General features: G+C 41.5%; 1 protein-coding gene across 8 annotated transcripts in view; it reads right to left on the bottom strand.

The window, feature by feature from the left end:
- The window catches only part of PDE4DIP (phosphodiesterase 4D interacting protein), a 201,798-nt gene that overhangs the window by 141,901 nt on the left and 32,958 nt on the right, over positions 1–26,939 (bottom strand). For all 8 annotated transcript variants that reach the window (XM_019792716.2, XM_019792719.2, XM_034643237.1 and 5 more), the window contains exons 2-3: positions 8,897–8,952; positions 5,832–5,983 (exon numbers count right to left, since the gene is read on the bottom strand). In XM_019792716.2, the coding sequence (XP_019648275.1) occupies positions 5,832–5,983; positions 8,897–8,952 (208 nt within the window). The remainder of the gene's footprint in view (positions 1–5,831; positions 5,984–8,896; positions 8,953–26,939) is intronic.

Here is a 26,939-nt window from a genome sequence, read left to right on the forward strand (position 1 = left end):
CAGCCTCCTAACTGCCCTCTCTGCCTTAGACTTCTCTCCTCCAATCCACAGTCCGTGCAGAGGCCAAAGGGAATTTTCTAAAAGGAAAATCTGATCATGTCACCTCCCTATTCACAAACTTTTGGCAGTTCCCCACTGAACTCTGTTAACATTTAAAAGCCTTTACACAATTCGCAAGGCCCTACATGCTGACTTCTCTGTGTCTTTCTCCCATCTTGACACTTCTCTGCATTCCTTGAACCTACGCCCTAAAGCACATTAACTTAGAGAGGTTTTCTCAGCTAAATCAGGCACCTGGCCCGCTCAGTCGTTAGAGCATGTGTCTCTTGACCTTGGGGTTGTGAGTTTGAGCCCCACGTTGGTATAGAGACTACTTAAAATAAAATCTTTAAAAAACAAAAGAAAGGAAGCCCTGGTGGCTCAGTTGGTTAAGCGTCTGCCTTCAGCTCAGGTCATGATCTCGGGATCCTGGGATGGAGCCCCATGTCAGTCTCCCTGCTCAGCAGGGAGTCTGCTTCTCCCTCTGCTTGCTGCTCCCCCGATTGTGCTCTGTCAACTAAATAAATAAATCTTAAAAAAGAAAAAGAGGGGCACCTGGGTGGCTCAGTCAATTAAGCCTCCGACTCTTGATTTTGGCTCTGGTCTTGAGATGGAGCCCTGCATGGGGCTCCATGCTGGGGGTGGAGCCTGCTTAAGATTCTCCCTCTCCCTCTCCTCTGCTCCTCCCCCATCCAGTTCAAGGGCTTGGGCATGTGGGCGGGCATATGCAATCGTGCGAGTGCTCTCTCTCTCTCTCTCTCTCAAATAAATAAATAATGAAAAAGAAAAAATATTCTGTGCCTATGACTGCTCAAAGTTTAGGATTGCCCCTGCCTTTCCTTGTTCATTTAACAACTTTTTGAATGTCTCAGGACGCCAGTGAAAACAAAACCAGTATGCTTGGGGCACTGGTTTGGGGAGCATAGACGTTGTTCTGTTCTTTTCTTTCTTTCTCTTTCTTTCTTTCTTTCTTTCTTTCTTTCTTTCTTTCTTCCTTCCTTCCTTCCTTCCTTCCTTCCTTTCTTTCTTTCTCTCTCTCTCTTTCTTTCTTTCTTTCTTTCTTTCTTTCTTTCTTTCTTTCTTTCATGAGTGCGCACGTCACCAGGGGCATTCCTTTTCCAAGGCCGTAAGGCCAGAGAAACACTGAAGAAGCTCTGGGAATGGCTGCGCGTAAAGACCCAGTGACATGGCCCAGACTCACCCTGACTGTGATAACTCTGTCTCCATAAAGGTAGAAAAACCCCTTCTAGGACTTATTTTCCCCGCTCCCTCCCCACAGACTTCAAAATCCAAGTGGAAAAATTTGCCAGCTTGGGTGGGGCCTCAACAGGCTGAATCACTGTGGCCGGGTTGAGACTGCCAGAGAAAGCTGGCTTCAGACTATCATTAGGCAAACACTGCAGCTGGTTGTGCTGGCATTTTCTTGTTAAAGACGACATTATTAGAAAACACGTAAACAGGAGAAGCCAGTGGAGGCTCCCTTTAGAACCTGCAGCCACAGGCGCCCACCCCTCCATGGATTTTGTATGGGATCTGCCATTTTGATTCTATCTATAAAACCAAACTGTAAACATTCCACCAATGGAACCTCCCCTTCTCTGAATGGTCCTTTCGTTTCCCAAGAATCTTGAGAATCACTGGAGTTTTCCTGACTGCCACTTTATACCTGTAGAACTTTATACAAGTGATTCGAGGCTTGGTCTCCTCACAGGTCTGATGGATATAGTAATACCTATCTCATCAGTTAGGAAAATGAACTGAAAAGCAGCTGAAATAAAATATGGTAAGCGTCTAAAAATGTGCTGGTAGATAATAAACACTGGATAAATATTATTTTTATTATTAGCTACTATTATGATCTTGATAAGTCCAGTCAAATATTAGAAAAGGTCTTTTACTTTACATTTATAATTTTATCATCCCAGTTTGGGTGAAAAATTATCTTCTTTTAAACTCATCATTAAAAACAAACATGCTTTTTTTGACTGCTCACTTTCCTATCCTAACCAATCAATTAATACACCAATACCCCCCTTAGAACCATTCAACTTACTGCAAATACACCCAGTGAATACTGAGTGGAGGCTGGGGGAAATACAAATTCAGCAGAATTGGCTGGAGGAAAATAGGGCATGGGAAATCCAAATCTGACAAGTTTAGTTTAGTTGATGAGCTTTTCCTGAACACTCACTACTTACTGGCATTACACCAAATTCTAGAAAAGCATGAACAAGAGGTGTTTTCTGCCCCTGAGGAGCTTATAGTCAGGGTCATATTTTGAGACTGGAGAATCAGGGAAGGCACCCCCCCCCAAAGGAAATGGTCCTTGAGGTGAAACTTGAAAGATGAGTAGGCTGGTAGGTAGGGAGTAGGAGAGAAAGGGTATTCTGGGCAAAGGGAACCCCCAGAACAAAAACTCAGAAGGATAAAACAGCTTCAACTTGCAAGCAGTTCAGAATTAATGGAGCAAAAAGCATGTGAGGGGCGCCTGGGTGGCGCAGTTGTTAACATCTGCCTTCGGCTGAGGGTGCGATCCCGGCGTTCCGGGATCGAGCCCCACATCAGGCTCCTCCGCTATGAGCCTGCTTCTTCCTCTCCCACTCCCCCTGCTTGTGTTCCCTCTCTCGCTGGCTGTCTCTGTCAAATAAATAAATAAAATATTTTTTAAAAAATCTTAAAAAATAAAAAGCATGTGATGGAAAATACTGGGAAATAAATGAGATTTACAGTTTACTTAGAGAAGACAGTACCACACTCTGCTCAGCTAAATAGGAGCTAATGGTTCCAGTCCCTTTGCCACCATCCTTTTACCAGGGGAGCTACCCAGCCTACAAAGTACTCACTCTTTTAGGTCACAAAAATGAGTTTTTTAGGCCTACGTTAGGGGACATTGGGTAAGTTCCTTTGTTACTCTTTGTGCCTTTATTTCCTCCCTTGTAAATTGGGATGGTAGTTACGTTTCTTCACAGGGCTGGGGCGAGGATTACATGACATAGTCATGCACACACTTGGGAGCAGCCCCCGGCACATAGAAGGGGCCTGGCATATGCTTGCTTGTCTTATTCTCGTGCTGCTCTGGCCTCACACATCCCAAATATGCTTGGGGGGGGGCAGGGACCCATGAGAAAGCACACAGTAAGGAGTCTGTATGCAGAAATCATTCTGGCCCAATAGCCTGTCAGGGTTTATGATCATGGTACCTAAAGTCTATGACACTAAAAAAGTCAAAATTTCTATGAGTCCTGGCAACCACCTTTCTGACAAAAAAGTGTATGATCTCCTTACACCAGTTAGAATGGCAAAAATGGACAAGGCAGGAAACAACAAATGTTGGAGAGGATGTGGAGAAAGGCGATCCCTCTTACACTGTTGGTGGGAATGCAAGTTGGTACAGCCACTTTGGAAAACAGTGTGGAGGTCTCTTAAAAAGCTAAAAATTGATCCAGCAATTGCACTACTGGGTATTTACCCCAAAGATACAGACGTAGTGAAGAGAAGGGCCATATGCACCCCAATGTTCATAGCAGCATTGTCCACAACAGCTAAATCGTGGAAGAAGCCGAGATGCCCTTCAACGGGTGACTGGATTAAGAAGATGTGGTCCATATATACAATGGAATATTACTCAGCTATCAAAAAGAACAATTTCTCAACATTTGTGCAACATGGATGGCACTGGAAGAGATAATGCTAAGTGAAATAAGTCAAGCAGAGAAAGACAATTATCATATGGTTTCACTCATTTATGGAATATAAGAAATAGCAGGAAGATTGGTAGGAGAAGGAAGGGAAGAACGAAGGGAGGGTAATCAGAAGGGGGAATGAACCATGAGAGACTATGGACCCTGAGAAACAAACTGAGGGCTTCAGAGGGGAGGGGGTTGGGGTTTTGGGAAGGCCGGTGATGGGTATTAAGGAGGGCATGTATTGCATGGTGCACTGGGTGTTATACGCAAGTAATGAATCATGGAACTTTACATCATAAACTAAGGATATACTGTATGGTGACTAATATAACATAATAAAAAATTATTTTAAAAAAAGCATGTGGTCTCCTCGTTGTTATTTATTATTACTTGACACACAGGGGGAGAGATGGGAAATATCCCTTACTGGTCTTTTCTCTGTGTCCCCTCTTGGCTGCTGTTGGTAGTTCCCAGCCCTGAGAAGTGAGCAGCAATCCAAGATCTTAGACCAGGCTGCGGGGAGGAAGGACCTGGAAGGCCACACCTGAGAAGTCAGCTGACCTCTGCCTGGTGCCCAGCTCAGCCTGTTCATTTCTCTCTGCCCCCTGCATCTGGCCACTCATTCTATCAGCGGAGGTAATTCCCTCACTTCTCCATTACAAATCACCTCTCAACTAAAAGGAACATGCCTGCAGACTGTCTTTCAGAGAGCACCCCACACCGCATTGAGGAGCACTGCAGCTCTGCCCCCCCCCCATTCTGCACGGCAGCAGATGCAAAAGGTGAAAAATAGAGGAGGGGTTGTTAGCACCCCTCTTCCCACCACCAGCACCACACAGCTGTTCGGAGGTTTCGTCCTCAAAACCACTTAATACTCCAGCAAGCTCTCTGTCTTAGAAAAAAAGAAAAGAAGGAAAAAACCACACACAACAGTATCCATGACAACTCTGAGTTAAAAACAAACCCAACACTAAGAGTAAGCTGTTCAATTCTTAGCCACGGTTTATAAGGAGCATGTTCTTGGTCCGCAGGAATATCTGGTAGGACATACATTAGGTCCTCGTGAAACATTTCTATTCACAAATTGAGGGAAGACGGGGTAAACCCATGTCAACACTGCTTTATTCACCCTATTTTTGAAGGTGGAATTTCATTATTTTATGTCAAAAGCTATTAATCCAAGAATGAAAGAAAGCCACATACCTGAGGGCATATTTACACAGTACCCATGTGTGGCCTGATCCGTGGGCAACCCCCAGGGGGCACCAAAGAGCTATTTCTTTTTTTACCACATGGATGTAAGAAATCCTGTGTGCTCTTTCCAGGCCATATAAATCCCAGTAGACAGGTTCTATTGTACAGACTTCCTGGGATCAGTCCAGGGCACAGGGAGGTGGGGACTTGTATTACATTATCAGTAATTTGGCTCTTGGTCAAATCTAAGGATAAACATAATCAAGACACAGAGTACTTCAAGAGTTCAATCAGAAGTTTCAAGCAACAATGCCAGATTCTTTCTGAGAAGCAAATGGTTGTGGCTGAGGCCACCTTATACTGCAGACAGCATCCAGATATCTAAAGTGGTCCAAGCCAGCCACCGACAACATAATGCCTAGGTCTCCTGGGCTCACTATGGTCCAGTTACAGATTCTCAGAGTGCCATTTAAACTTCCTAATTTGGGCGCCTGGGTGGCTTAGTCGGTTAAGTGTCCAACTCTTGATTTCAGCTCAGGTCATGATCTCAGGGTCATGAGAGCAAGCCCTGCGTTGGGCTCTATGCCGACCACGGAGCCTGCTTAAGATTTTCTCTCTCCCTCTGCGCCCCCACCCCCACTCTCTCTCTAAAAAACAACAAAACTTCCTAATTTATTTGAGAAGAAAACGAGAGGTAAAAATGGAAAGACAGAATCATTGGTACAGGCAATTGTCCATGAACCAGAGTGCTCAGTGCATACATTTATTGGGACAAAAACTCTTGAAAGAGACCTCATTATGGTAAGAATGCCCACAATCCAAACTAAGCCATGAGTCATATTTTTATGAGACATCACTACCCCTTGGTGCTCCTTCTAATCAGGGTAACAATTATTCATCCACATGATTTACCTTCTCAAAGTCTCGAAGAGCCTGGGTCTGCACCTGAGGGGGTTTTTCAAATGCTCTCAGGGAAGGCGTCTGTCCAAAGAGGGTCTTTTCACCACTTCTCCAGATCTGTGATTGCACTGGAGGGCCTCTGTCTTTAGTGTCACTAAGAAAAGCTGCCAGCAAAACAGAAGAACATAAACGTTTTATGTAACAGGAGCGCTGTGATCATTCTATCCGGCACAATCCAGCAGAATTTGGTTTCCACAAAATACAAACCAACTCTGGGCCACATGGAAACAGTTCACATAAAGTAGCCTGTGGTTGATCATATTAATAATGATCTCCACTGGGGCGCCTGGGTGGCTCAGATGGTTAAGCATCTGCGTTTGGCTCATGTCATGATCCCAGGGTCCTAGGATTAAGCCCCACATCAGGCTCTCTGCTCAGCAGGGAGCCTGCTTCTCCCTCTGCCTCTGCCTACTGCTCCCCCTGCTTGTGTGTTCACACTCTCTCTGTCTAATAAAGAAATTCTTTTTTTTTAAAAATAATGGTCTCCAGTGAAATGTACCGATTTATGTCTGTGCCCTTTGTGATTCTATGCTGCTGTTATTCCATCAAGAAGTGGAGTCTCTTTCTCTAGCTTTTGGAGACATCAGATTGAGGTGGGCTTAGGGTTGTAGATTCAGGAACAAGATGTAGAAAAATACATCTTTTCTTGGTTGACAGAAGGAATCAATGACCCTTTATTACTGTGCATTTTTTTTTTAAGTCAAGATGAATGGCAGCCATTGCAAACCACTGAGCTCCACAGACAGCATCAGTACAAGTAAGAGCAAAAGGGGCTATGGGTCACTCTGTGCCTCACTGAGGAAAAATTAACTAGACATACGCTTATGAACAAAGGAGCCAAGAGGCAAAATGTCATCATATACTTTTTCTATCCTTTCCTTTTTTTTTTTTTTCTTTTTCTTTCCTTCCTTCCTTGTACATTCTGGTCTCCTTTGTTAAGAATTAATTGACCATATACGCAGGGGCACCAAAAGCAAAGGCACTAAGAGCAAAAATAAACAAGTGGGGCTACATCAAACTAAAAAGCTTCTGCTCACAAAGGAAACCATTAAGAATGAAAAGGCAAGCCATGGGATGGGAACAAACATCCCTCCCTCCCTCCTTCCTTTTCTTTCGGCAAACTTGCCAGAATGAGCACAAGAAGTCTCCAGATACTACAATCAACTCAGACTTTCTTCTCTGCTAAGAAAAGAAAGAAAAAGAGGAAGACAAAAAAAGATCAGGAAGATGATAGTAAGGAGAATAATGCAGAAGGTTAAATATGATGAAGAAGAAAATAATCAGAGAAATAAGATGATTCCAGCGTAGCTTTTTTTTTGTCTAGAAGTATTTAACTCCCCATTACACCACTGATTTTAAAGGAAAAAAACCGTTGAAACGTAAGGCCATATGATTTCTTTTTAAACTGCACACTGTACAGTGTCTTCATTTGTGTAAAATTAACACCATATCAGTGCGTCTTTCCATAGCCCTGTCCTTCATGATATTTTCAAAAGCCACGAACCTTGCTTGGCAGAAGATAGGGGTTTAAATGAGAATAGAAACTTAAAGCAGGTTTTATTGGTGCACAGCACAAATCAGTTATGGATAGAGGTGGTATTTTTTCCATATTCAGTTGTCTTTGATTCAGTTTGTACAAATAATTGTTGTTCTGTTCATTGTACACCACTCTGTGATTGCAAATTAATAATAATTATAGTAATGTTGCACCTGTTTTGTTGATATTCTGATTATTTCTCAGTGAATGCAAATGCTTTACCAAAGAGAAATTGGAAAGAATTATTTCTCACACATTTAGGTGAAATTAAACAGGCTATTGAATGGAAGGCAACTTGTGATTTGATGAAATAGAACAATACATTATAGATTACTGGGATGTGATAGAAGGAGGAGAGTCTTTGAAGCTTGGATATGAATCCTGATCACTTGCAAATTGTGGGAAATTAGGCAAATCTCTCTTGCTTTTTTTTTTAAGATTTTATTCATTTATTTGAAAGACAGACAGAGAGCATGAGTAAGGAGGAGAGGAAGAAAGAAGCAGGCAGAGGTCTAACAGACTGAGCCACCCAGGCGCCCCAAGGCAAATCTCTTAATTTGGCTGAGACCCATTGCCTTGGTAAAAATGGGAATAACAATATTTACCTCACAGAGCTTCTATATGAATTAAAGGAAACAGAAAATGAAAGTACTCAACTTTATATCTTGCCTAGAGTAGGTATCATCCCTACCCTTCCATTTTTGCCCTAGCCCTTTGATTTTTACCTCAAAATGGAAGATCTTGATGTTCAAAATAAGTATGGTAGACCCTTGAAATTTGTAGACTTAACAACTACAATTACAAATGCTAATTTTCAGTGACTCTGAAATCCTTAACACGCTCAAATTAAACCTTTTTCCATGTTGTGCATATGAACCATCTGTGCTTCAAGGCTGGTATGAAAAAGGCAAATCACTTAGCAAAATAAGTAGAACCCATAGTGATTAAAAGTTTTTGTGAAAATTCTCCCAAAAGAGAGATATCTTCATTTTGGTTTCATAATTCAGGTAGCTCCCTGGCTAGTGTTCGTTCAGGAATGATATGATATTATTATGAATACATTAATAATAATACTGATATTTACTGGGCGCTTATTTCTGGATGAACTCTGTACTAAGGGCTTCTCTCATGTAATCTTACTTATGAGGCTGACACTATTATTGTACCCATTTTAACGATATATGAGTAGAGATTTCGTTTTAGTGGCAAAATCTATTTTAATCCTTTCACACTTGACTTTAACTTTGCAATTACAGAATCGTTAAAAGCAAGAAGGGTTCATAGAAGTATTTCAATTATGATTTACTGCACTGTGCTGGAAAGGTGGGGAATTATATGCTACAGTGGTATGTGCAAGTCTGGAAATTCACAGAATGTCCGAGAATATTGCCAAAATGACTTCAAAGGGGCCATAATTTAAGGGATTTATGATCAGCAAGCAATCAAGAATTTATCAAGGTAAGGCCCACGGCCTCCTTACCTGCTGCATGACTTGTTCTAGGTACCATCTCCCCTTCATCCTCTGCAAAATAATCTCTGTGGAAAGAAACATACTGTTAATTAAAGAGATACCACCCCACATGGTCCCCCATCCCTGGGGCAGCAAGACACCTATGTTCTGTTTTCTTTTATTTCTCCGCACAGTAAGCTCCTAGTATGTACCACGGCCAGTGTTAAGTGTTGGAGATACAAAGACAAACACCACAGGAAGGGTTCCCATCCTCAGTAAGTACATCTAAAGTTAGCCATTGAACAAACAATTCCACCATGGGGGAACAGCAAAGACCCCGCATCAGGGAGGAAGTTGATCTGTTAGAAGAACAGAGAAAACCAGCGTTGTCACCCGACCAGGCAGGACTTCGTGGGATGGGGTAAGGAGATTGGGTTTTATGTGAAGGGCAGTGGGAAACTACTGAAGCATTTTAAATGAGGGAATGAATGGTAAATGACCAGATTTAGATTTTAAAAAGATGATTCTGGCTGCTGAGTGAGACAGCTTGGAGGGAATACAAGTGGATGGGAAAAGCAAGAAGAAGTTGTAATGGTTTTAACTAAGAGAAAAGACAGTGGAGATGGAGATAAGCAAAAAAACCTCAAGATATGTTTAGGAAGTAGAACTGACTCAGAAAATTTGGAAACCAGATCAAGTCTATTAATGGTAATGTTAAAAATACCACGGTTTGGTAGCAAGAGGTATATTTGTCCAGCACAGTGAAAGTCACCATCCCTAGCACCGAAGGGAAAGATTTTTTCAAAACGTATTCAACAAATACTTGTCAAGCGCCTAGTATGTTTTTAGGCCCTGTTTTAAGCACCATGAATACAGCAGTGAATAAAACAGACAGAAAGGCCTGCACTCGTGGGACTTATGGAAAGGGGAAGCAAATAAGTAAACTGTATAGAGTAACTGGGGACAAGTACTATAATGAATTGAAGTAGGGAATGGAGAGAGGGAGTGCTGGAGGTATGGGGAGGAAGAAGGGATTGCAACTTTCAGTTGGCAACATTTCTCTGAAAAGCAATAGGGTAGTCATGGGGGTATCTGGGGAAAGAGTCTTCCAAGCAGAGAACATCAACTACAAAGGCTCACAGGAGGGAGCATGCTTGAGTGTTTGGGAGCAGAAAGGAGGCCAGTATGGCTGGGCAGAGTGAGCACATGGTGAGGAAGTAGTAGGAGGTAAGGTCAAGGAAGTAATGAGAAGGCTGTGCAGGGGTCAGATCGTATCAGGCCTTTCAGGCCGTTGAGAAGCATTTAGCCACTGGAATCTTGTGAGTCAAAAAGAGGGCTGAACTGAGCAATGAATGTTTTAAAAGGGCTGGCTACTGTTTTGACAACAGACTGTCTGGGTGGGGAAGGCAGAAACAGAGAGCTGATTGCAATAATCCTACAGAGAGATGCTTTCAACATTTAGTTTATTCCTTAAACTCTTGGGTACACCCAGTTAGTCATTCCAAAAAAAATTCTGTAGACAGAGACTTAGAGGGCTTCTCTTTTTAAAAGCCAGAACACATTCACAGGGAGGCGGAAGAGAGACTGACATTTGTTTAGAAATTGTTGTTCTACGTTCTGGGCCTCAGGGCTGGATGCTGGCATGAATCTTCACTTAGTTAAGTTCCAGATGGACATCAAAGGACCAGACAAGGCCCATCGGACTACACACACCACCTGGTGGCTTTTTATTATTCAGAGGCAGATCACCAGCTTGCGGTTCTTCCAGGTCATCTGCCTCTCTCCCTTCTCTACTTTCCATTAAAACATTCCCTGAGAGTAGAACAATTAAAGAGATGAAGGTACCACTTACGAATCCCCCTCGTTGAACTAAAGCAGGGGAAGGATGTGGAAGCCACAGCCAGAGCAATGTGTTGAAAGATTCGTGGGGAGAAGACCTACACTTAGCAGCTGCTATTCAGCCATTGGATGGATTCCTTTATACTCAGCCTGCAGACTCAGGTAGACAACTGTGCCTCTGCCATCAGCAACACGGTCACTCCTTGGGCCAAATTCAGCCCAGCCAACATGTTTTTATTTGGTCAGCACAGGTTGACCCACTTCTAATTTCTCTTAGAAATTGAATGGGTCTAGCAACACTGGGGCTTCCTTTCCACCTAGGGGGGTAACCTCTCGCCTTCAACAGAACGAACACATGATCCCCAGTTTGTCACAGTCCTTATCCTCTCTATCTTTGTAGTCCCAGCTCACACACTCACTTACAATACATGCCTGGCTCCACGTAGGTCTCTGAGGCTGTTACCCTGGTATAGATCAAGGGCAGACAAAATTTCATTTCTGCTTTAATGCACGGTCTTGAGAATGGATAAGGAATATGTGGTATACATACACAATAGAATATTATGCAGCCATAAAAGGATGAGATCATGCCATCTGAGACAAGAGGGATGGATCTAGAGGGTATTCTGTTAAGTGAAATAAGAAAGACAAATATCATATGATTTCACTCATATTGCAACCAAAAAAAAAAAAACCCAAATGAATAAGAGAAACAAAATGCAGAATCAGACCCATAAAGACAGAGAACAAACTGATGGTTGCCAGAGGGGAGGGGGAGGGGCTGGGCAAAATGGGTGAAAAGGAATGGCTGACACAGGCCTCCAGTTATGGAATGAGTAAGTCACAGGGAGAAACAGTACAGCACAGGGAATACAGTCAATGATATTATAATAGCGATGTATGGTGACAGACAGTAGCTACACTTGTGATGAACGCAGCATAATACCTAAACTTGTGGAATCACTGTTGTATGCCTGAAACTAATGTAACATTGCATGTCAACCACACTCAAATAAAAGAAAAAAGCCACAGTCCTGAGTAGCCTAATTGCTTCAGGGTGCAATTCACTAATCTATGATGATAAACTATTAAAACTGGTTCCTACATCACTGTTACCTCTTGGGCTTCAGTTTCCTCAAATATTTGTAAAAGAAGTACACAGATTTTTCTAAGGTCCCCCTCAGTAATTATGCAATTCTACTCCAATAGCCACTTAACCATAAAACTCATTTTAAGACCTTCCAAGGATCTGGGGAACTTTCCAGACATGATCTCATTCAACCTCTTTGCTCTGAAGATCCCACATTATGGATCAGGAGCAGGTTACAACCACACAGTGCATATAGGCCCCATGAGATACTTCACCTTCTCCAGCCCACCCACACCCACTCTGACTGGGCTATCTGCCCATGGAGAATCAATAAGGGGAAGGACAGAGGGGTCACTTCGGATGGGTATGGAGTTAATGGACATACTTAGAGTCTCAGGAGATTTTTTAAAATCACTTTAAGTCTATTAACGGCTCAAGTTCCCTCTCTTATTGCCCAAGAGTGGGCTCATCACCTGCTCCAAAAGGTTGGGAAGGAATCTGATGCTCCCCAGGGAGGGGCTCATAGTGAAGAAACACAGGGTCTATGTCCAAGGGATTGCAATTTGTGACAACATCTGATCAACCAAAGTGCAAAGAGAACTGAGGTATACTAGAGACAGACTCCAAGCTAGGCCCTACACACACACACACACACACACACACACACACACACGCACACACACAAGGCTCTGTGAAGTAGTAAAATAGGTTGCTAAATTCTTCCCTATTACCCAAGTCTGGAAAACACTCGTATGACCTTGTCCTAGTTTCTGAAACTGAAGTGTTTGTAGATTTATTTTTTAACGTCAGTCCATGAATGACTCATGCTCAGTTAGCATATGGTTCACCGGGGCAGTCACCACTCTCCCGCATACGTGTACATATCTTTCTCCCAAGATACTTTTACCTTAAATGGTGCTTTTCCTGTATAAATGAACTATACCTCAATGAGCTTATCCTTTTCCTTTCGGCTTCATCAGTCTGTCAATACTGATACCACTTCCACCAAAGTTACACTTACTAAATTTTGCCAAGCCACTCTCTGGCTTAATTTGAAGAACCAAGCATTTTCCAAGTACAATCCACCCACAAGCTGTTCGCCCACTTATTGCTGCATGGTATCTTGCCCATGCTTTCTTGATTTGCTGATAAGTAGCTAAGAAGATATTGGACTCAAACAATGCCATCAACATTCAATATCCCATATTACTAGCTTTTCCTACAGTTTTCCAGGGTGATTAGGTTGAGACTAATCAGAAAATAACTGACTCTTCCAAAGCCATCTGCTGCACTCTGATATTCTGCTGCTGTGAAACTGCACTCTGATGATTTTTTCCAGTAATTTCCTAACTATAGTAGTTTCAATTATGTCAGGACTATCCAAGCACTCAATTTTGCTTTGCTCAAAAATGGCCACACTGACATAGCTCTTTTCCAAAATGTAAGCAGCTCAGTGGTGCCACTTGTCTATTCTCTGCTAACATTGTGGGGACAGGGTAGAAATGTGGGTCTTCCTTCCTTACCAAAGGGCAACACTACGATGGAGTTTGTAGAGAGATAGTTTCTATAGGGCAGCCATTGGCCTTCCTTTGCAAACTGCACATTTGGTGTTATTGCCTTGTTTATTGGTCTGTTTAATTTGTGGACTGAGAAGAGCAACAGATCATGTTATTGGACCGTATTATTCACAAGCAATGGCAAGAGAGCAACCACACAACTTTACATTACAAAGCAGGTCATGCAACAAGTCTTTGAACAGTATGAGATGGTGGTATTCCAGTACCAAAGTCATCCCCAAACTATTTCTTTTATTACTATTTTTTTTAAAGATTTTATTCATCTGAAAGAGAGAGAGAGCACAACCAAGGGGAGCGGCAGGCAGAGAGAGAGGGAGAAGAAGAAGCAGGCTCCCCACTGGGCAGGGAGCTCAATGTGGGGCTCAATTCCAGGACCCTGAGATCATGACTTGAGCTGAAGACAAACGCTTAACTGACTGAGCCACCCAGGGGCCCCACATGCCCAAACTACTTCTAAGGAGCTGATGTCCGCCCAGTCCCCAGTACCTTCTTCTCCTTGCTCTCACCTATTAAAGTTTTTAACCGAGGGGTATTTCTTCCCATATGAGTGTCTAAACTCCCAAACGGGCAGTGATTTTCAGGTCCTCTCCCCAGGGCAATCACACCCACTTAGGTTGTTGGAGCGCCACATAGTCTGGGCCCCTCCTTCATCACTTACCACCACTCTTGCTTAAGATCTCTAAGCCTGTGGACGAAGGCCATCACTTGGAGACATTTTCTATCTTTCAGACTTCTTTCTGTATAGTTTTTTTGGTCATAAACAAAAACTCAGAAGGGGGAAAGACAATCTGCTATAGCAGTACTTAGAGCAAAAAACTGGGCCATGATTGACGTTTTTAGTTTTTTTTAATTCCTTTTCATAAACATTGATTGAGAAGTGGCTTATATGGCAAGCCCTGGAAACATAAAGATGAAAAAGAAATATACTCGGTCATCAAGATGCTCAGAGTCTACTGGGGAAGGCAGATAGCATTCAATAAGATTATTACAAGAATAATGAGATTTAAAACAGTGATTTCAAGAGAGAATCTAATTCAAGTGCTTTTACAACTCAAAAAAATAAATAAATAAAACAGAGATTTCAGAACATAAATGAGATAGCAATTAATTTTGTCCCCCTGAGTAAGCATAAACTGCCCCCAGGACCCTCCCCTGCCACCCTCTCATTCCCCTGCCCCAGCAATATTTTTACTTTTCCCTCTCCTCGAACCTTCGTTCTCCAAGCTCTTACCCTCAGGGAGGAGTATTAAGGGAAGTCAAGGGTGGAAACTAGTTCTTCATTTGCATTTCCCTCCTCAAACACTGTAGCTTTATTTAACTGCTTAGAACCCCCAAAGATGATTTAAAATGTCAAGCAAGGAAGGATCAGCACTAAGATTTGTACTATAGTAAAAGTGCCTATAGATATGGACTAGAAGAGAACCTGCACAAGAGGTAAGGCTGGAGGTTTAGGATGGTAGAAAATACACATGAATATCTACCTTTTTTCTTTTTTTACTATTTTATTCTAAAAGGTCAATTCTTTTTTTTTTTTTCCTTACCTTTTTTTTTCCACACCTCCTAGCATGGAGCCCAACTCAGGGCTTGAACTCATGACCCCACATCAAGACCTGAGCTGAGATCAAGAGTTGGACACTTGACCGACTGAGCCACCCAAGTGCCCATAAAAGGTTAATTCTTATTTTTCAAAGAAGAGAATGCATTTTGATCCAGTTTACAATGCCCTTCTAATGAAGCCCTCAATAAAAGATAAACAATGTAAGAAATTAGGCTCAGTGTGACCTCCTCAAACAGTGGGGATTATGTGGTGTGACAGGAAGATTGTTGAAGTTTGCTGTTACCTGGGGTCCACCTCAGCACTAGACACTGAACCAAACATACACTCCATTCTAATTCCTATATTCTTTTTTTTTTTTAAGATTTTATTTATTTATTTGAGAGAGAGAACGAGAGAAAGCACGAGCAGAGGTGGGTAGGAGAGGGAGAAGCAGACTCCCCACTGAGCAGGAAGCCTGACACGGGGCTCAATCCCAGGACCCCAGGATGATGACCTGAGCTGAAGGCAGAGGCTTAACCGACTGGGCCACCCAGGCGCCCCTAATTCCTGTATTCTTAAAGCGCATTTGACGTAAGTAACTAAATTCTGGCTCAAATGAAAGAAATCTTTCTGATGTTCAGAGATCGATTTTTTATATTTTTTATTTGTATCCACATTCAACACTTGCAAATAGAAAAGGGTTGGGAGGAGAAGAACTGTGGCCTACTTTCTCTACCGTGTGAAGCTCTGGCTCTGAGAACTTCTAAATGGTAGGGTTTCACAAGTAGTGCCAGCTTAGGAACAGAGACGTCCACAGGTGACCGTCTCTGGACTGCCTGTGCCTGACTTCACAGTCAACATGCTCTCTTCCAGTGGAATTCTCCTCAGCACTAATCTTGCATTAAATGTCCATCATTACTGTGGACAACCACCACCATCCGCCACCAATGCCGTCACCACAATTCATTAAATGCCTGATGCTTCCCAGGCAGCATCTCATTCAGTCCTCACAAAATCCTTTCCAGTAGGTCCTGTATCACAGATGAGGAAAAAGGGGCCTAGAAAGATGAAGTGACTTGCCCAAGATCATACAGCTAGTTGGTGTCAATCCTGAACTTGAAAATGGCACTTGACTCCAAACCTTTACTCTTTCCAATATGTCTTACTTCTACCCACACTTCTACCGGAAGCTTCCTCTGCACCTGGCTTGACTGCAGGGAAGTGACCTCTGAGAATCTGAGGGGAGAGGAAGGTGGACAGTGATGCTGTGTCAAGATTGGATTTAGTCTCAAATCCAGACACAGATTTGTTTTTTGAGATGCCAACTCATCCCTGCTGGACACAGCTCACACTTGAGTATTTTGAATACTCATGTAACAGATGCCATGTGACAAATGAATTGAGATCTTAAAAGGGAAGTGGCTAGTATGACTTTTTTTATAGGTCCTATCCTGAAAAGTGAGTCATCCATTATTTTATACTTCCCTACCTCTACCCAAATCTCTCTAAATGTTCATACATTCCCTGAACCTCTTCTGTGCTAACCCTTGCCATCGTCCCTAACAGACAAAGGGAAGAAACTAAAAGGCAGAGAAGAAATGGGATAGACACAGTCAAAATGGGACAGGCCAATAGTGAACAAGCCCTGAGACTTCTACTCAGATCTTTATTTCTCTTGCCAAGAGAGACATTGAGTGTATCATCTACATTCCAAATGTTGCCAAATCCCACCCCCATTCAGCACCAGACTGCAAAAACATATCTGAATGCAAATAGGGTAGAAGTCACAGATGCAGAACATAAATACAGGGAGATTATCATTTTTTCTCATCTCAAGACCTATCATTACAACCTCTGTAAGCTCGGATGCTTAATTGGCAAGGCCCCCTCAGAAGAGGGAGTGCATCACTCATGAGGCTCCCTCTGCATGCCGACTAAGTGTGGGCTGACTTGGCACTGACACAGCAACACCCACTTTTCTCCAGTACAGCCTGCAATTACACCCTTTGCTCAACAGACTCTATTCATTGCCAGTGACCACGGCCAAATGGAACTCTGGGAGACAGTTTTCCCAAGTGCTGATAAGTCCTCAACAGCTACAGGGAGCTACAAGCATCATTGTGTATCTGCGACAACTGATCCACGTTTTGTGACCTTTCTCACCCTTGTACTAAGTCTGTGGTCAAAAAGGAATGAATATTATATTTCTTGCTCCTACCCGTCAAGGTTCAGAGAAACAAACCACTTAATGCCATAAAAAGGTAAAGGAAGTTCAAGTAATTCTTTTTCTCACTTTGCCCCATGAGGTTATCAGACACCAAAATATCTAATGAATTCTCTTCCCTATGCCCTGAATCAGCTAAGAGACTGATACCACTCTTTCAAAAGAGACGTGAAAAATAATCTGCTTCAAATTCAGTCACATCACCGGATGGTATATGGTCTCTCCAACCACTTCTCAAACTTAGCTTCTGCTTTTGACTTTTGGTCCTGGCAATGCATTCTGTAGTCCTCAGTCTTCATTAACAACCACTATTCACAAGGCATTGCGGTACACCAAGGCAGTTGGCACAGTCCATTTTGGAGCCCTAGACCAAGCATCAAGAGATAAGAGATTTTTTTTCCTGTTTTTACCGACCTTTTTGTTCACATAATCTTTTACTGTTTCCCTTCTTTATTGGATCTATTTTTAATGATTTAAAAAGAATGACATGCTCCTTCTAGAAAATTCTGGAAAGGAGAAAAATGTATCCAGAAAAGTAAGAAAAAATGCTACCACTTAAAGGCAACATCCATAAAGATTTTTAATGGATTTACTTTCAGTTATTCTTCAGTTCATATGCCTGTGAGAATTCTACAAAATAGAAATAACACTACATGTGCAACTTGGTATCTTGATTTTATTTATATTATTGAAATCAAAGGTTTTGAGGAATGCATTTTTAGGGGAACAGTCAGGGGAGGCGAGTGGAGGAGGCACATAAGAGGAAGAGGAGGAGGAGGAGAACCTCTTAACATTATAGATCCGCTCAAAATAAAAAGAATGTATCTAGAATCTTCTTTTTCTGTATGGTTCTATGATGTACTAAAAAAAGTTTATAAAGGGAACTCTTGCGCACTGTTGGTGGGAATATAAATTGGTGTAGCCACTATGGAAGAGAATATGGAGGTTCCTTACAAAATTAAAAATAAAGCTACTGGGGCACCTGGGTGACTCAGTCAGTTAAGCATCCGACTCTTGATCTCACCTCAGGTCTTAATCTCAGGGTCGTGAGTTCAGGCCCCACATAGAGCTCTACTTTTTTAAAGCTCTACTTTAAAAAAATTTTAAAAATTGGGCTACCATCTGATCCAGGATTCCCACTTCTGGGTAGTTATCTGGAGATAATTTGAAGCGATATATGCACCCCTGTGTTTATTGCAGCATTATTTACAATAGCCAAGATATGGAAGCAAATTAAGTATTCATCAACAGATGAGTGAATTAAAGAAGATGTGGCATATATATACAATAGATATCACTCAACTATAAGAAAGAACCGAATCGTGCCATTCATGACAACATGGGTGCACCTAGAGGGTATTATGCTAAGGGAAATAAGTCAGACAGGAAAAGACAAATATTGTTTGATTTCATTTACAGGTGAAATCCAAAAAACAAAACACACACACAAAACAGAAACAGACTTATCTATACAGAAAATAAACTGTTGGTTACCAGAGGTAGTGAAGGGTTGAAGGTATGGGTGAAACAGATGAAGAGATTTAGGAAGTACAAAATTCCAGTAATAAAGTAAATAAGTCATGGGGATGTAAAGTAGAGCATAAGAAATGGAGTCAATAATACAGTAATAATTCTGCATGGTGACAGATGGTAACTACACTTACCATGGGGATCATTTCATAATGTATAAAAGTACTGAGTCACTATGATGTACACCTGAAACTAACATGATATTGTATGCCAATTTCGCTTCAACCAAAGAAAATAAATTTAAAAAAAATAAAACAAAGATTATAGACTCCTAGAGGATAATAAAACTGATCGAGGGATACCAAGGTTTGGGGGTTGTTAAGGAAATAAGAGATTGAAGCAGGACTGAGAGCGATTGAAAGGGTTGCCCCTGAGGTCCAGGCTCAGTAGGGAGAGGGACAAAGAGCAGGTGGCCTGGAAGATAGAGGAACAGAGTAAGTGATAAGGTGAACTGAATATTCAGAAAGAATGAGAAGATGGGGGTGGGGGAGCATGACTTTGTGGTCAGGCAACATAAACTCAGAGTTAAGGATCCTAAGAGTGGAGAATTTGGAGTGAGGATGAGCTGCAAAGCTGGCTTGCTGATGGTGTCTGAAGTGGATTGGAAGAAAGGTTTAAGTGTGAGGTCCAGGCAGAATAGTAACAGACACTCATGCCTAGTGACCCCTCTGGAACATCAGCCACTTGCAGGCAGGGTTATATCATTCACCACCATATAGCTAGCATTTAAAAAGTCTAGATCATAACAGGAATTTGATGCATATAACATAAACAACAAACGAATGCAATGTGAATACAGAGCGTCATCAAGCTTTGGTAACCTGCTGTATCCATTCCATAATAGGAAGACACCTATCAAACAGATGTTCATATCAGCCTTTTGGGGAATTTCTCTAGTAGGTTCTAAATGGAGGATCTTCTAAGTGCTAAAACAATGATAGATGCTGAAGATTTAGAGACAAACACCAAAAGTCCTTTCTTCAAAAGCTTAGAGAATGGAAAACACCACATAAACCAACTGACTAGCTGCAAGCAGTGGCAGAGTAGACAGCATGCTCTGACTACAGAAAACACCTAGAATTAGGCTCCAAAAATAATTCCAAAGGAGACAATGCTGAAACTAATCTTTGAAGGGTAAAGCTATCCTAGCAAGGGCAAGGCTAGGTGTGTAGGTGGGAACAGCTGGTATAGGCAGGCCCACATAATAATTTTAGCTCAGGAAGAGTAAAATGACACTCTACAACCAGCTCCTTAGGTGGTCTGGCAATAGCGCTGTTCCCATGGTGCCAGTAACCTGGAAATCTCTAAGTTAATACAGAGAAGAAGCACTGTCAGACCAACTCAGTTCCAAACTTTCTATGTTGTCACTCGATACACATAAATGTAAATTTCTTTCTGCTGTAAAACACATATTGACTCGGTTTTAGGGCAGCGTATAAAGGATGTTGCCCATAATCCCATCACCAAATACAGCATCTATTTTCTTTTTTTCCTTTCCTTGCAATAGACATCCTCATATGTATGCATAATTTTTTAAAATTGTTTTAATGATTTGATATTCTTTGAGGGAGGAGGGGCACAGGGAGAGGGAGAGAGAATTTTTTCTTAAAGATTCATTTATCTTTAAGATAAATAAATTTTATCTTTAAAATCTCAGGACCCCGAGATCATGACCTGAGCTGACATCAAGGGTCAGATGGCTTAATTGACTGAGCCACCCAAGCACCCTGTATCCGTAATTTTGATGTAACTTACAACCACTTTTACTTTCTTATATTAGAATTTTCTGTTTATTACCATTTCAGAAACACTTCAAGATGGTGAAGATATGAACAGCAACAGTGAAGCATTTTACTCTAGAGAGGAGTAGAAGTTGGGGAGGCTGCTACTGATTTACCTCGGATACATCACTTGATGTCAGTGTGCCTCCACTCCCCCTTCTGCAGTATAGGGACTCAGGTCTTGAAAAAGATGGTTAAATTGAACCAAAATATCCTCTATATTTCTACGAGTTATGAGTCTAAATGCTAAGCAATTTGCAACATATATTCAACAACTACAAACGTTTGATATAGTTATTCTACTTCTGAACATCTCTGGTTCAAAAATAATCCTATGGAAGAAGATGCTTTATGTACCTAGATGTTTATCAAGTATTATTTATAATAGTTAAAAACTGACACCCTAAAGACTTCAGTATAAGGGAATGATGGAGTAAAGTATTATATTTCCACATATTCTACATCATGAATAACAATGTTCCACATTATGACACGGAAAATAAATACATTCTTCCCCTGTGTAAAAGGCTAGAAATTATTCAATTTTCTTTGTCAGTCAATGCTTTTTATATGTCAGCAGTTATTGCTTCTTCATACCTCTTCCACCTTGGCCATGATGAAAAGATACAAGTAGCTACCATCCCTAGTTGGCATTGGAGAAACCAAGGGAGGAAGAAGTTTCTGGAGAGTGGAACAAGCAAAAGAGGACTGGAGGTAACAAGACACATCGAGGAAAAATGTATTAGAAACTATTAAAGTGCCATGAAAATACAACTTATAGTTGTGGTGATGATGATGATGATGGATAGTCTAGGAATAATAAAGTGCTTCAGCCAGGAGAAAAAAAAAATCAGATCATGCTTGTCTTGCTGACCACAGAATTCAGAAGATGTTCTGAGACTGAGGAAAACAAGTCCTCAGTATATTCGAATGTTTTAAAATAGAATTGGGTAGAGCCACCTTGGGTCATCATGACATCTCTTTTATTCTGGACTTTCTTCTAACTTTACACGCTATTTGGATTTTTGCCAAAGACAACTTGTGGAATGTTCTGAGCTTATTTTGGAATTTTATTTATAAAATACGGTCATTTCAATAGAATTAGTGTCCCAGGGCATCCGCTGAATGGATGGATACTCCACACAGCTTTGTATAAATTATCCCTGAACCATTGAGAATGGAGAGGGCACTATGATGAGTCACCAATGCATCCTTTCAGAGACAAAATGACCCCTTCCCAGTCTTCTCATATTTGAACTCCACCCTTAGCATGTAAGCTGAAAGGAGCACAGGGGCAGGGGTATCCAGTCTGACCTAGGACACCGGAAATAAGCAAGTGGTGATGAAAGCACAGATTGAGATAAATTCCTCAAGCCAAAATCCAAGTATAGGCCTATTTAAAAGTAGCTCAGAGTTTCGAAGGCAGAGATTTTTCCTTCCCCAATGCAGAAAATCAATTGCTAGAAGTGCTGAGGGTTAAAAGGGAAATTCAAAGACCAAAGATATTTCAGTAATAGAATTATAAGAAAGAGCATTTTCCCAATAAAAAAAAAGTGTTATATGCAAGCAGCGGCAGCACAGTGGGCAAAGGGACTGGACTCAACCAGACCTTCGCACTCCAGTGCTTAATTAACCTCTCTGGCCTCAGCTGCCTTATCTATAAAATGGAGAGAAATGCGATTTCTGGTTGTAACTATGCATTAGTAAATGGGACTCTCTGCCAACTTAGCATGAATTCAAAGAGAATTAAATGTCTCTGCTTCCTCTACAGTCAAGAAGGAGTGAATGTAGAGTTAAGTTAAGAGTTAATATGGAGCAGAATAAATGCAAATAAGCTATCAATGGGGATCATTTAAGTGCAATATAACCATGGTAAATGGGCTTCTTGTCTTACTTGAAGGCTGCACTTTATGTGGGGGTGAAGAAACAAAATCAAATTTTTTAAATTTTGAGACCGAACCACTATTTTTCTTGGCTATTACTTAACCTTCTCCAAGTTTGCAGAGCCACAGCAGGCAAATACAATCAATGCTTGCATTGTATTAAATTAAATTACAAGGTTTCACAAAACAAAACAGACTATTAAATTCCTTTCCTAACCTTCAATCTTACAGGTAGCCCTTAAATAGTTCAAGTTCACTTTTCCTTGAGTTATTTGTTTATGGAAGTTGACTAAGGTTCAGGTATGATTTGCCTGACTTTTACTAAGATTTTCCACATGCTCCAAACAAGATTATTTCCACCCAAAAGGGGAAGAGAATTAGTAATGACTTTTCCAGCATTTCACAGTGTGGTAGGCTGGATAATGGCCCTCCAAAGAAGTCCACGTTCCTAATCTCTGGAACCTGTGAATGTGCCACTTTACATGGCAAAAGGGACTTTCAGATGTGATTAAGGCTTTTGAGAGAGCGGAATTATTCCAGATTATCCAGCTGGGCCCAAAGTAATTACAAGGGTCCTTGTAAGTGATACACCAGAGAGTCAGCATTAGAAGAGGAGATGAGATAAGGGAGCAGAGACTGGAGTGTTGCCATTGCTGGAAAGGGGCCAATGAAGCAAGGAATATGGACAGCCTCTAAAGCTGCAAAAGGCAAGGAACAGATTTCTTCCCTAGAGCCTCCAGGAGGAACACACTCCTGCAGACATCTTCACTTTAGCCTAAAGACCAATTTCCAGACTTCTGACCTCCAGAACTGCAAGATAATAAATTTGTGTTGTTTTCAGCCATTAAATTTGTGGTAATTTGTTTCAGCAGCAAAAAGAAACTAATACAATCTAAGGAATCTGAAATACACAACTCTTCAGTGAGTTGCTAGTCTCGATAAGTGAATGTTAAAAATTTAGAGCTGTAGAAGCTGTTTGCCTGATAGACACGAGACTTACAAGGTGAGCAAAATGATCCTCATCATCAGGCTCCTCATCATCTCCATGAGCTTATTCTTTTAATAACTCTGACCTTATTCATGGATAGTAGTTTGCCAGCTTTCTTGTAAGGCCGGCTTATGCATAGGAAATTTGCTATTCCAGAACCAATGATGTTCTCCCCAAATGATTTAAACGAAGAGTATGGCAATGGTCAGGCAACATCCCTGGGAGAAAGCATTCCTGTTGACCTCCAGCAGGGCAGATGATACACGGCTAGCAGTAGGGGATATTATACTTTGAAAACTCAAATACTCAGCACCCTGTCCTTTGTGGATAGACTGAGAAAGATAAAGGGTATGGAGGCTCATGGGAAGAGCCTTTCAGAGAGGAAGCTTTGCAGAGCTGCCAAGAATGACACTTAAGAGTAGAATCACAGTCTTAAACTTGTTCATAAACTTGACTAGTCAGGATTAAGAAGCCAGCTCCAGAACCAAGTCAGAAATGGAATCACCGGGGCGCCTGGGTGGCACAGCGGTTAAGCATCTGCCTTCAGCTCAGGGCGTGATCCCGGCGTTATGGGATCGAGCCCCAACATCAGGCTCCTCTGCTGTGAGCCTGCTTCTTCCTCTCCCACTGCCCCTGCTTGTGTTCCCTCTCTCACTGGCTGTCTCTATCTCTGTCAAATAAATAAATAAAATCTTAAAAAAAAAAAAAAAAGAAATGGAATCACCAGCAAAACTCAATGCCAGGCTGTATTTCTTTCTCAGCTGTGTGTGTTCCCTGGGTACCTTATTTACTCTCTCTCAAGTTCAATTTTTCTTGTCTTAAAAATGATGACTATAGTAACGTTTCCCTCGTACCTCATAGGGTTGTGAGGATTAGGCGAAATGAAGTCTGCAAAAGGATTAGCACGCAAGTTAGTAGATGCAAGCCTAATAAACAGTGGCTTTATAGTTAATTTATTCTTTGAATTTCTCAAGTTGTGCTTCTCCCCTGTGACCTCATGCATATGTCTGCTTTAGCCTCTCTTAGAATTACAGACAATGAGAAAGTACAATGCTTGAAGGCAGAAACCCAATGTCATTCATCGTTTCACCCTTAGCATTTAGCACAGTGCTTCACCTGTACTGGGCTCTCACGTTTAAAATAAATAGTTATGAACTGATCTTAGCTGTGAGTTAGGAAACATCTGAGACATCAGTTATGATACATGATTATAGGATTTTTCCATTTATGATCTACTAGGTGGTGAAATAAATTGAGTCACACTAGCATTTTTTCTTTTTTTAAAGAAAAGGAGGAGGGCGGAAAAGATCAGAGTACAAAACACACAATAAGGTTAAGTATTGTCACATGAAACTCTTGTTTCAACTGAAACAAGGAGGATGGGAGTATACCTGGTTGTAATGTAAATATATTTCTCACTGTGAGTAAGGGCAAAAAAACCCAAAACCCAAAAAACAAAATAAAATCCATGAACGTTCGGACTCTTTACCTCACCAACATTCGGGATTTTCGTTTCCATTTCGGCTATTCCAGTATGTATACAGCAGCACGGCGCTGTGGTTCTTATTTGCATTTCCCTGATGACTAGTGATGTGGAGCACTTTTTCACTTTATCTCAACCCATTGTCTATCCTCTTTATAACCACTTTAGAAAATTATTTGGCAGTATCTACGGAAGCTGAACATACATTTCTGATTACTCAGAAATTCTACGTCTATGCATTTACCCAACAGCAATAATGTACCTATGTTCACCAAAAGACATGCCCAAGAATGTTCATAGACAGCAACCTATTCATAACAGCCCCAAACTAGAAATTGCCCAAATGCTCATTAACAGTAGAATGGATAAATGAATTTGATGTATTTACACCCAATAGAATCCCATACAGAAGCAAGAATGAATGAACTACAACTCTACACAACAATGTGGAAGAATCCCACAAGCATCAGATGGAATGAAAGAAGCCAGACATAAAAGAGTACACAGTGGATAATTTCACTGACATAAGTAAGGTTCAAAGCCAGGCAAAACTGATCTATGGTGTGAGAAGTTAGGACAACAATTATTATTGGGTCACAAGGGCTTCGGGAGTGCTGGTTATGTCCTCTTTCTTGATCTGAATGCCTATTAACATGGATATACTCAGTTTGTGACATTAATTGAACTATAAACATATTATTTTGGGTTTTCTAAATTATTTCTAAATTTATCTGAAATCTAAATAAATATCTAAATATAAAGTTCAGGGGAAAAATTAATATCTTTTTTTTAAGTGTGAACAACACTGACAGAGAGCAAGAATCCCTGATATGCTCATTCTCATTACATTCGAGTGGTCATCTAGCCTTTGCTTGAACAATTTCAGGGTCAGGAATCTATTTACTACCCAGGTAGGTCACTTGTTAGAAAGCTTCTCCCTTACACAAAGCTATAACTTGCCTCCTCACAATGTGTTCTGTTCTCCTAAGAGTTTCCAAATCCATTGAATTCCACCACCACCGATTCCTCTTCCAATATCTGAAAGAAACCACCATATCCACCCCCACCCCAGCCCCGTCTTCACCTCCTCAGACTAAAGACCCCCAGGTCTTTTGGTCACCCCTCAAGGTTTTCAGTCCCCCCGTGTCTCTCGATTGCACTAGCGATGGCCACAACAGAGCACTGCCCTCCAGGAGAGGCCTAAGAAGAGCAGAAAAGAGCAAAAAGTAGAATCATTACTTGCAAATCTAGATAGCATGGGTCTACCAACATTCCCAAAGCTTCAATTTCATTAAAACTGACACGATATAGATCACTCCTGTTGAACAATCAGCTGAAATCCCTCAGATCTTTTTCACAAGTCCTGTTAAGCCCCAATTTCCCTTCTGCGTTGTACGGTCCACTTTCTCTTAGGCGTCCACACACACATTTGGCCTCACTCCAATCTCCAAAGCTAAATCCTGGAGATGGAGCAGTATCTGTTTTGGAAACACCTCTGGAATCCAGCCTTTCCATCCACCCTCCCACTGACAAACAAAAATGAAGTCTTAGTCCCAACACATTATCTTTTACCCCTGAGTAGGTCTGTTTTAAAGTCCATTGAGGGGAAGGACTAGTCCATTGGACATCTCCAAAATCTGATCTAAAAGCTGGCTGTCACCCTGGTCGCAACAAAGCCTGGGCAATGAAGGGCACCCTGGTCTCTTCCTTCTTTCCTCTTCCGAAGTCACTCCAACTGGAGACTCTGGAGATGAACAATGCTGGGCTCTGCTCACTCAGTGCTTTGCCTTTTGTATGACTGGTGGAGGATGAGGTTGAGAAGGAAAACGTGGCAGGGTGAGAAGGAATCTGATATTTTTCAAGGTATCTGAAATCAAAGGTATCTCTAAAGAATGACCTACGCCAATCCCTCCCCTCTGTGGAACAGGGAAAAGACAGAACCATTTCTACAAAAACTTTCAGGTAAAGCCCCACTGGGTATTTGTAGTAACAAGACGAGGTGGAGGGGAGATCCATTAAGCAAGGAAAACGCCAGAGAACAGAACATGTGCAGAAGGATCAAGAGAAGTGGGAATTAAAGATGCATTTTAAAAAAGGGGGAAGATACCAAAAGCCCCTAGGTGAGAGGCGACTTCTCCTTA

The sequence above is a fragment of the Ailuropoda melanoleuca genome, chromosome 14 (genome assembly GCF_002007445.2).
Source record: "Ailuropoda melanoleuca isolate Jingjing chromosome 14, ASM200744v2, whole genome shotgun sequence".
NCBI classification, from domain to species: domain Eukaryota; kingdom Metazoa; phylum Chordata; class Mammalia; order Carnivora; family Ursidae; genus Ailuropoda; species Ailuropoda melanoleuca.